Below are 11,870 nucleotides of genomic sequence, written 5' to 3'. Positions count from 1 at the left end.
TTCCAAACTGGGTTCTGCAAACAGCATGTTAGGGTTTCACGAGTAGTCAAAACAATCTAACCCTATCCCCCCTTGGGTGAACTTTTACATTAGTTTCAATTTAGCACCAAAAAAAAAAAAGAAGCAACGAATTTGTACTTTGGTGGTCTTTGGAACAAAGAAACAATCATCGCGAGACTGTAGATAAGGACATCGATGGCGAAAAAAAATAGGGGCAGGGGGGTTCTGCAGCACTCTGGGAAGGTAGGTGGTGTCCCCTAAGGCCAGAAAGTTTGGGAACCCCTGCTTTACAGTATGAAACAGCGAGGCTGTTTTTGACAGTGCTGATGGAGGCACTGCCATCTGGTGCAGGCTAACAATGCAGCTAATGACTACGTTGCATAGCAGTGCCTTCATGACAGTTGTACCTCTCAGGGTTGCTCAGAAACTTCTGACACAGACTGCACCTCTGGGATATGGGCTGAATCAACACTGGAGCATGACTCGTCCTCTGATGCTCAGCAGCCCTACTCAGCGCCTAATGACAATGTTTGTCACTCTTGGAGTGACAAACATTGGAACAGTTTTCGAAATGATATAGAATGGCTTGGAATGGCTTCAAAAACGATAGATAATTGATTGATTAATGGGTTTTTGTGGCGCAAGGGCCAGTTCTGGTCAAAGAGTACCAAAGATATGGTTCGATGGGTTGACAACGTACATGATAAGGATGTACCATGGTTGTAGAGAGGCCTAAAATCAGTCAATGCATATAAGAGAGCAAGGGCTGGGAAGCATGTGTTCTGAATACTACTATCCCAGCAAAAGACTGATAAGAGGCTGTGCTATGGATTGCTTGCATGTATAGTATGCATTGAGTATGACTTCAATTCCTAATATGCAAGAATTTCTGCATCAGCATCAATTTAAAGAAGAGCACAGGTGAATGAAAATAAGAAATATTTATTTTGTATAAACACATTATTTATGGACAAAAATGTCATATATTAAAAATAAATCTAGACTGTATATGGAAAATATAGCTGCCAAATTTTAAGCAAAGGCTCTTTTCTTTCTTCTTCATTCATTACCTGTAACTTTGGATTTTATTTTTGAAGCTTAACAATATCCAGATTAAGCTGAACAAAGATATCTTTCTTCCTAAATGACAAATGACATCGACTGCATTTAAAAACCAACCACAAGGACGTAAAAGACAATGTTGCTGCCTATTCAATCAGCTTTTGGACCCAGGCCATTCAGCTCTGGCTGGTAAAATTCTTGAACCATCAAAGATACGATGTGACTCAGTTCATCCTCAAGCTTCTTCCATGACCTGGAAGGGAAATGTTCATATTCATTTAGGATGCGGGAATCATGCTATGCAATGGTTAATACAATTAGCATATGAATATTCGACTCTTTCTATACAAGCCTAAATAAATATGACACTAACATACCTATGCACAGGCACAGCGTACGTCTTACGTCGTACGTCTTACGTGAAACCAGTGCTATAACTTTGGTTATGCCTGTTTGCATTTGCACAATAACAAAACTGTGCCATAAAAGAAAAATGTGAACAGAGCGATGCATTCCATGATTTTTTTCAATCACGGCTGAAAGTCCACACATCTGTTCGAAGTCTTGACAGGTGTTCTGACAGTCTGACAGGTAACAGATTTTATAACAATAACACAATATTTACATGCCTACTTGAATTCTTTTAACCCCTAAGCAACTTTCAAACTGAAATGCTTTCTTTTTAATGCCTTTGTATGGTTCAGTTGATTATTGCACATACCAACCAATAGGTCTTCTGAGCTTTCAATTCAAATATGCAGCTAGATTCAAAGTTTAGGTTAGGAATCAATATTGGCAGGAGACAGACTTACTTTCTGTCAGTACCAGGTTTTGAGCAGAGCTCACTATAATATTTGATCTTCGGCTCTGTTCCACTTGTTCGAACGGTAATGACGCAGCCGTTGTCTAAGTAGAATGTGATCATTTGGCTTGAACTGCTCGTGGGGAGTATCTGAAACAAATGAACGGTTGTACTTAAATTCTGCACTTTTGTTTCTCTAGACACTTAAACTACATTCACTTCCATACAGAAAGACTTCCACATTCCTTTACTCAAACAGAGCATGTGCACATACATATCTTTACTCAAGCACTATTGTGAGGAGAATGCAAACCAGATGCAAGTGATTTCCTGTTACGAGTGCCTTGGCAATATTGAATATATACCCATGTCAAAGCTGTGCCTGATACCGTATTTACTTGCATGATGATCGCACTCACGTAATGATCGCACCGCTGAATTTTGTCATCAAAATTCGATTTTTTTTCTTTCCCGTGTAATGATGGCACCCCGACCTTGTCACAGCGATATGCCGTGTGCCAAGTCTAGCTAATGATGATCATGCTTACCAGTTGTCAAATGCTGTCAAATGCCACGCAAACGACTCTTGAAGACATACCAAGTGGTCTACACGCACCAAACATTCTTAACCCTTTCGCTGTCACGGACGTACCGGTACGTCATCGCGCTTCCCCCCCCACAGTGTCACCGACGTACCGGTACGTTCTCTATCGTGCGTTCAAAATTTCGCGCCTGAGCGCAAAGCTGGCACTCCTGGATTGGCCACGCCATCTGTTGACTCTTTCTACAAGTTCGTATATTTGCCCCACCTGTGTTAGTCCATGTATAGAAGAGTACGGTGCGACTGCCACTCCCCACTTTCTCTTTGCCGAGTGGCGCGGTGGCTCCGCGTTCGCTGGATCATGCGTCGCGCGCATGTGGTTATGGGTTCAAGGGTTGTTCTGCGATCTCCGCTGGTTTGAAGGTTTTTATTTTTCTTCTGTTGGTGTGCTTGCTACGGCGCGTCAAGTTCAGGCGCGCGTGCCGTTGCCTCTCCAAAAAGGGTGAATCGATTACTGCTTTCGCTCTCTCACCGCACCCTCGCTTCCGACTTGCAGCAGTAAACGTAAAGCCTTTCGAACTTTGTTTAGCCTTTTTCCATCTCCCTCTGTCTTCTTGATTACGCAACGTCCTATTTCTCTCCGTTGTGCGGGCGACTGAAAGCGCATCCTCCCTGCGCGCGGTTACTTTCGGATGGCTCGGCGTGCGGGACCTTCGTCTGCTCATCGGAGCGGTGGCTGAATTCCGATTCAGAATACGAGCCGAGCTCGGATTCGGACTCGGACAGAGTCGCATGCGAGGAAGAGCGTTCCGCATCGTCAGATTCGGATGGGATTTTATAGTCAGGCTGATGATGATGATGATGTTTACTAACAACAGCTGCAAACAGAACACTGAAATGTGCATATTGCATTGACTATGTTATTTGTATACCAATCATAATCAAAAATAAATTGCTATGTTCATTCCCTGTTATGCTCGTTCCCTGAAACCAAGCCGACACTGGGGGTGCGTCACGGCCAGAAAGGTCTGACAGCGAAAGGGTTAAGCAGATGCTCCATTTAATTTCTTTTATCGCTTTCTGCACTTCCAAGAAAAAAAAAAAAAAATGCTACAACCAAACTTGCCTTGGCTTTATTACTTGTAGGCTTCACAATGGTTTTGGCCAACATCAACGACAAAAAAGGCGCCTTTCGATTCTTCTCATCTGCACTCGTGGGCATGCAACAAATCGTGAACGGCAACGATAGTGGCCACGTTTACACTAATAATTTAGAAGTGTACCCTATTCATACGCCGACACTTGTAACAGAGCTAAGATATTCGCCCACCTTTAGCGGAAATGTGCCGTATTAGGATAGTAGTGAAGACAAATGCCGCAGTTTCCACAGAATGCCCGCCATGTGTTTCTCTGTCACTGGCAGCTAAGCACGCTCATCTCTGTTTCTATCCCCTCAAAGTGGACATGGCTATGTTATTGTTGCAAACTTGCTGATATTAACGATATTACTCATTACTGATATGGAAGAAACTGTTTCAATGCCCTTAAAGTACTCATGAGAAGAAAAAAATTGCGTTCAGCGCGTTCGGCTTGCTCCGCCGGCAGCCATTTTTGCTTTGGGTTCCCATAGTATTACAGGGCAATTGTACAGCAGTAGCCGCCTGCATAGAGTTTCTCACTATATTATCTAGAGGGAAATCTGGCGCTGCTGCGCTGTGGTTTGCATGTGAATGCCGGTATATTGTGACTTCGGATTGGCATCGTTCTCAGAGAGGCAGGCAAGCAACATTCCCTCTGTCACAGTGATTAACTTTCTACTAACACGGCACCTAAAAAGCTGTTTTAGCTTTATTATTATTACACAAAAACATGTTTTGTTTAACTATGAGAACTTGCTATTGCATGTACAACTATATGAAACGTAAAAATTATCAGCGGGCCGCTAAAGTTGGAGGACAGACGACAAGATTCGTGCTCGCTTTGGAACAGTTTGTCGTCTGTTCTTGCTTTTCTTCGCTTGGTTATGCATGGTAGGTGAGTAAACTTCACTGGAAGATGTAATATGCTTGAATGGAAATATTTTATTAAGATTTTAATTTAACGCATTATTTGTGTAGCCATATCCATGTTTTAGACGAAGCCTCTTATAACACCAGCCAACGCAACCCTCGCAGACACATGTACCGTCATTCCCATGATGGCACAGCGTACCTTAGGAAACTCCCATAGACGGTGGCACCAGATTTCCCTCTAGGTGTTATAGTGAGAAACTCTATGGCCGCCTGCTTGACCTGTCGTCATCCCGCAGCAAATGTGGGATGAAAAATGTTTTTTTCGAGGGAAATTTAACTCGCGTAATGATCGCACCCCTGAATTTACGTCAATTTTTTTTTACAAAAAAGTGCAATCATTATGCGAGCAAATACGGTATATACAGCGAACTACTTCTGCTGCCTTGTGCCCTTAAGAAATAAATTCTCAAGTCACGTCTTTACCATATATTGTGTCACTTAAAGGAATCCTGAAACACTTTTTGAAAATAGTAAGAAAACATCGTTAATCTATAGAAGAGGCTCCTGTGAACATGCGAGTCAAATATTATTGCACTGCATGCAGCAGGGAATTTAGAATATAGTGTCAAAAATAGCAATATATCACTTGCTCTTGCTTCTGCAATGTCGTCATGCAGCTAGAACCACCAATGGCTACTGGATGATTTTGTGATTGCAAGAACATTCTCAGTAATGCTATAATTGCTAATTTTGAGCTAAATAAATGAAACACATATATGCCTGCGATTTAAAAAAAGACAGAAATGTCATTTCATCTTTGCAATGCCAGTCTACACACGACAGCTGCGATTAGCTGCGTCTGCTCCATGTGACATCCGGGATAGCAGCTGCATGCTGCATAGCGTAACAAGCATAGCTTTGCAAGCCCTCTCGCTGCCAAGACGCACAACTTTTAAGCAGGCCTTTGCCCCCTTGGCTTCTCCACTGTGTAGCTTCCAGCACACAAGCAGTGACTAAAATAGAGTGAAGGCCGTGTACAGGTGCGATAACTCCAGTTTTACTAGAAGGATTCGAAAAATGTTTGCAGGATGAGATTCGTGGGATGACGTCCTTTAAGAGTGAGGCCATTCCGTGATTAGTTAGAGAAGTGTTTCAGGGCCCCTTTAGGAAGCTAACCTGCTTTTAGTCTAACAGAGTTGACATGTAAATGAATATAACATTGACTTTGTTTGATAATGTAAAATGAACCTTTGTTTTCTATACTGTTGAATTCACCATCTTGCCAGTTCTGATTCAGTTAAGCATTTGGATTCAGTGCCAATAGGCGATTGGCTAACTATACTTAGTAGGCAAAGTTGATTGGCTGATGCTAGTTTTCCAACAAACAAGCAAGCACAACCTTGAGGCACAAATGGCACAAGAATAGCGGTGCACTGTGACAAGTCCTTCCAGCTTATGTGATGCACCTAGGAAAATGGCAATACAGTAAAACCTCTTTAAATCATACCCACTTAAACGGTAGTTTCGTTTTAAAAGTAGTAAAGTCAAATCCCCGACTCAATAGCCATCGTACATACATAATGTGTTTTGTATCCGCATAAACCGAACCAGCTTATTGCGTACATATTGGTTAACACATAGTGTTTGCACTTTTCGTAGTGAAATCAGGGCAGTAAGTCAGCCAGGCAGAGGAATAAGCCTCAGGCATCAGAACGGCCTCCAAGCGCAAACGCAGAGGGCGCTTGAACGGGTGAAGCCACATTAACATTAACATCATTTCTGCGCCGAGCCAGAGAGCGTTGTGGCTGGCTAGTGGTGGCCTGTGTTGTGGCATTGTGCAAGCTAGGACAAAAACCGGGTGCTCAGCATAAAAGAAAAATCGGACATTGTTTGTGTTTTTAAACATGGCATGAAGTTCTTGCTGGCATGCGAGAAGGATCTACCTACGGTGTGTGGCATTTGGAATGCGAATGAGAAGATGCTCGGCAGTCTGCTGGGACCGCAAAAAGATGTCGGCTATGAGGTTCAACTTTCCGAGGTTCGACGTTTTGCCATCATTGCCTTTGTTATTGCCGAAGTATTGCCTAATGACAGCGATAAGGACAACACGAAAAGCTACAGCATTAAGGCCTGACAGTAGCAGAAGCTGCACATTATGTCAACCTCATGCGGGTGTTTGCTGAGAAGAGGGGGCTGGGGGAAAAGCTGGCTTGCAGCTTAAGGGAGTTTGAGGCCACTGTCGTCGTTGCTAGGCCACCGTGGCATCAAATGAAAAAGCAGACTTTTGTCGCACGAAATGAATAAATACTGCATGCATTTTGTCCTTTCATCGCACTCTCTCAGAGTTCCATTTTTGGCAGGTAAGTGGGCGATCACACGCTATTTCGGTTAAGCAGTACTACCATTTAGTACATACTTTTTCCAAGCTCCGGCCAACTACAGTTTAACGAGGTTTCACTGCACAGTGCCCCAGCATGTATCAAAGTGTTCGCCATACCACAGGCCCAATGATACCACTGCATTGGGAACTCTTAACTTGTGCGTGTCATATCACACTAGTGTAAAACACAATAGACAGCGACAATATGTGCCTGCATCTAGAGAAAATTGTCCAAGCGCCACTGATTACAGAAGTGTTGTTGACAGCTACTCTTGAACATTGACACGTGCACTTGTTTATCTTTAGAGTGCGACCACGTTTTACCGCCTAACAAATGTTATCGCACAGCGCAGGATGCGCCAAGAATGTATCCGAAGTTTCTGGAATGTTATAAATGGTTCTATCCGCTGTCTGTCATTCATCGAACCTTGTGTAATCTGATTGCATGTATGCGCGACTCGAGCAGTGTAGAACTTTGTGGAAGACACGCAGGTCCCAGCGATTACTCTAGAACATTCTATGACTGATGTATAAAAGCCAACACGCTTGACCTGCTGATCAGATTTTCGCCGATCGCCGAGTGTGTTTGCCGCTATCTTTGTTGTTTGAGTGTAGCCTGCTTTTGAGGGCACAAGTTCGCCCAATAGAACACTAGTTTCGTTAACCACAGTTTTCCTGCCTTCTTCACCGTCACTTCTACGTGACAATATAAAGGCTGAAAAATGTAATCCATTCCAGTTAGTTTATAATGTTTCTAAGTACTGGTCATTTGCTCATGGGCTAATAACTTGTATAGTCTAAAGTTGAGTGTGAAGGTCATTTGCTCCTAATATATGAACCTTTAGCTTGATTCCAACCAGTGTGTAAATATGACATGGCTATAGGTTACCATTGTGAGTGATACCTGCATCTGTGCCTCTAGGCTGATAGATCTTTGATACTGCCCCAGCTGGCTTGAGGTAAAACGTTTCTACAAGAGCATATGCTCCTATGTTTTAAAGCTTCCGCAAGTGACAGCCAAAAAGGCAGAAGTTCCACATTCAGCAGGCCTTGAAATTTCCAGATATCGTGAATACCATTAGTGATACTTCTGCCTTGCCCAAGAGACAGCATAGAGAACCGCACTCCCTGTTCATTGCTTTTTCTACAACCTGTGAATTGTCAACTGATTACCAAGTCAACTTCAGCATCAAATAAGAAGTTGCCCAACTGCTGCATGTATGTTTTTGTGATGGTAGGCCACAACCTAGGAAAGTGACATCGTAGTGAGTGAAAATGCAGTATTTTTGTACTATAACCAGCACTAATACAAGGCATGGCTTTGCTGCACAGATTTCCCCATTAAAGTGCAGCTTCATGGCAATGCAAACTACATTGCGTCATGAAGCCTCAGCTGAAGGCAAAGTTTCATACAGGTGTGCTTGCATAAACAGTCAAGTCACACCGATTAAACAAAATGTAGCAGCAGGGGTGATGACTGAACATACAATACAAAATCGTTTAGGGAGCTTCAGTCTCAATTTGTGTGTGTGTGTGTGTGTGTGTGTGTGTGTGTGTATGTGTACATGTGTGTGTGTACCACACGCATGTGTAATGCAACCTGGCAATGGTGCCAGTTTGCATTAAAAATATGCTTGGTTGTTGCAGTATAGTACAGTTATTTGTGAAGGCAATTGTGTAACACTGCAATTGATGATTCTAGATATATAGAACAGGATACAGCAACGAAAATACAATGTGTTCACAATATGTTATGGCTGGCTGGGCTTTCCAGGCAAGGTGACATTCTAGACTAAATGAACTGTCATACTATAAGTGACCTCCTGCCATGACGTCATGGTCCACACCATTGATGCAATGGTGAGCATGGATGCACTTGCGCATGATCGTATCACACATCCATAGCGAGACTGACATTTCTGCAAAGCAGTCCAAGCTATACTTACTGCCTTCTTGTCGGGCTGTGTGTCATCATATCCTGTAGTCAGGTCCCTGATGTTCTTGATGGTGTAAGACCCAATCTTGCGTGGATACTGCACAAAAAAAGACAAGCTTCTGTAAAAGAAATATAACTATAGATACAAAAGTTGGAAGGCTACTGAACCTCTAGGAGGCATCTATGGAAGACAATGTCTTCCTGAGCAAGTTGTGGGTGGGAATGGGGTGTACAAACTATAAAATTCATTCTGAAAAGCCCGCAGCATCTCAAACAAAGGCACCTGCAGCTTCGATGGCAGAAATACGCCATCACCATCACCATGATTTTCTGTACAGTAAAACCTCATTAAACCGTACCCGCTTAAACAGTAGTTTCGTTTTAAAAGTAGTAAAGTCGAATCGCCGACTCAGCGGCCATTGAACATAATGTGTATTGTATTCGCATAAACCGTACCAGCTTACTGCAAACGTATCGGTTAAGACGTAGTGTTTCCACTTTTCGTCGTGCAAACACGGCGGTGCTTCGTCTCCATCGGGCGGCCCGGCAGAACAACAAGCCTCAGAGATCTGAACAGCCTCCAAGCCCCCTGTGCGTTTTCACGTGAAGCCACATCAACATCAACATCATTTCAGCGCCGTCCCAGAGAGTGTATGGAGCATTGCGGCATCGGGTAAGCGAGGAGTTGCGTCATGCCGAAGCTCGGATAAAAAAGACGCCGGGTGCTCAGCATATAAGCAAGTTAGACATTGTTTGTGCTGTCGAACGTGACACAAAGAAGTCGGCGCTGGCACGCGACATGGGTCTACTGCTGACAACGACGTGTGGCATTTGGAATGTGAAGAAGTTGCTCGGCAGCGCTGCTGCGACTGCGAAGAGATGTCGACTGCGAGATTCGACTTTTCGCCATCATTGCCTCTGTTTTGCTGAAGTGTTGCCTAGTGACTGTGATAAGAATGACACAGAAAGTGACAGCATGGGTGATTCAGGACTGACAGCAGCAGAAGCTGCACGTTACGTCAGCCTCATGAATGCAATCGTCGTGAAGAGAACAGCACCCCGCAATGAAAAGGTTCCCCGCGACTTCTGCAACGCTACCGCGCTCTCGCACGGAGAATATGTAACACTAACAAGGAATCTGCAATTTGAGTCTTTGCCAAGAGGGGGCTGGTTGAAAAGCTGGCTCGCAGCTTCAGTAAGTTTGAGGCTGCTGTCGTCGCTGCTAGGCCGCGGCGGCATCAAACAAAAATAACATTTTTGTTGCACGAAGTAAATAAATACTGCATGTTTTTTCCCCTTTCATCACGCTCTCTCTTTCGTTTGCGACAGGTAAGTGGGCAATCTCATGCTATTTCGGTTAAGCAGTGCTACCATTTAGTACATACTTTTTCTGAGCTACGGCCAACTACGGTTTAACGAGGTTTCACCGTATGAAGTCCTAGGGCGATAACACCCTCCCAGCTAGTGTTTCGGCAACGAGTGTCCGAGGTGATAGAGTGTGATGTGTTCGTTTGCTGTGCCCGCTGACACCATGCTTGTTATCTCGTTAGCAAGCGAATGTTTACAAGTGGATATGGCCGATAAAAGTGTTATCTCTACTTTGTATGACTGTCTACTAATTTTCTATCGCAATCGATGCTTTGCCTTTCTGGCAAAACTGACATCTTTGACTGCACTATCTCTAGGATCAGCCCATGATAGAGGCTAGGAACACACAAACAGGATACAGAAAAAGTAGGGATAACTCGCCAAGAAAGACACTGTCTAAGAAATATTCATCTGTGGCTGAGACTAATATTACCGTGTCCTTGCCACTGAAGTTTCGTAGCCGCTCAAACATCTTCTGGATTGTTGGCTGGTGATGGCAGATGTAGTACGAGTTATTCGACACGTGATAGCCATAACTGAAAGAGAAAAATGTACTTTTAAGCTATTGCTACACTAAACTCGTGCAAGCAAAGCGCTGGAAACCCTCTGTTGTTTTGCACACCCTCAGATTATGCTTCAGTGAGAGGCACAATATTCCAGACACAGACAGAGCTCACAATCCAAATTTCCAGACACGTGCACATACAGTTTCTTTCCCACTTTAATAAGAAGCATTATGCCACATGTTGCATTATGTGGCCCGTAAGATAACTTTAGAAAGCTTAAGAACAAGAACTACTTCCTGCTCCAGTTTTTATTCCAGCTGCAGCAGTACTGATACGAATAAATTGAAACACATATATAGCTGATCAGAGTGCCTGTTACACTTAAGTATACGTGGAAGTGAGCATGACATGAAATCGCTCTGTAGCTGGTTTCTAAGTATGCAGTAGTCCAAAGAAAAGGTTTGGCCCTTTTGAGTCTGAATTAAGCCACTGTACAAATGCAGGTCAACGTGGAAACGGAACACCGCATCGGAGCAGATTCAAAATTGTTCGCATTAGAATTTATGCTGACAGTGCCTCTGAAGCTTCATTGTAGTTATGCAAAAGTGCACTCACACCACACATTTGTCCTACGTATAGATTAAGAGTGAAAAGCTCTTATGGGATTATTACGCAGTTTGTGGTTTTTCCGTGTGCCCGTTCGTAACCAACATTGAGTGCATCACCTTCAGTGCGAACACAGCATGCCAGATGCAGGAGTGCACGGGATGGAAAAACATACGATTACAGCTGCAAACTGCCAACTAATAAGTACTGATACAAGGTTTTGACAAAGGTGTTAAGGAAGGATGAGCAGCAACTTATATGGTGGCCTTTATGAGGTAAAATCATGGCCAATTTAATGACCAATGACCTCACGTATCGAGGACATCCTGTTTGAGAGCGCTGCAGTGTGGAACTGCGCTGATCCCATGGCTCTCCTCCATTGACAAACGTTGCAACAAAGGACAGTTAGTTCTATTGAGACATGCGCTAAGATGGGCACGTGCTCCAGTATTTGATTAAGCCTTGTCAGGGCTCAAATGGCATGTGACTTAAGTACAGCACTCTCAGTAATAATAACCTTAAGCCAAATTTTCGGATGTAAGGAAAAATATTGGTTTTTCATAGATCAAACGCATAGTAAATTTACTTAACGTGAAATGCTAATTTGGTTGTTAAAAGGTCCCCAAAATGGTTTTAACAAATTCTGTAGATGCACAG

The 11,870-nt window shown here is 43.4% G+C and overlaps 1 protein-coding gene across 1 annotated transcript in view; it reads right to left on the bottom strand.

Annotated features, from left to right (window-relative positions):
• Positions 1-926: 926 nt before the first annotated feature.
• Positions 927-11,870, bottom strand: part of Pgm2a (phosphoglucomutase 2) — a 46,801-nt gene continuing 35,857 nt past the window's right edge. Inside the window, exons 13-16 of the mRNA XM_050184135.3 lie at positions 10,535-10,637; positions 8,744-8,830; positions 1,875-2,014; positions 927-1,315 (exon numbers count right to left, since the gene is read on the bottom strand). Coding sequence (XP_050040092.2) covers positions 1,213-1,315; positions 1,875-2,014; positions 8,744-8,830; positions 10,535-10,637 — 433 coding nt within the window. The 3' untranslated portion in view covers positions 927-1,212. The remainder of the gene's footprint in view (positions 1,316-1,874; positions 2,015-8,743; positions 8,831-10,534; positions 10,638-11,870) is intronic.

The sequence above is a fragment of the Dermacentor andersoni genome, chromosome 4, assembly GCF_023375885.2.
Source record: "Dermacentor andersoni chromosome 4, qqDerAnde1_hic_scaffold, whole genome shotgun sequence".
Lineage (NCBI taxonomy): Eukaryota > Metazoa > Arthropoda > Arachnida > Ixodida > Ixodidae > Dermacentor > Dermacentor andersoni.
The sequence above is the reverse complement of the archived record's forward strand: the minus strand, read 5'-3'. Positions and strand labels throughout refer to the sequence as shown.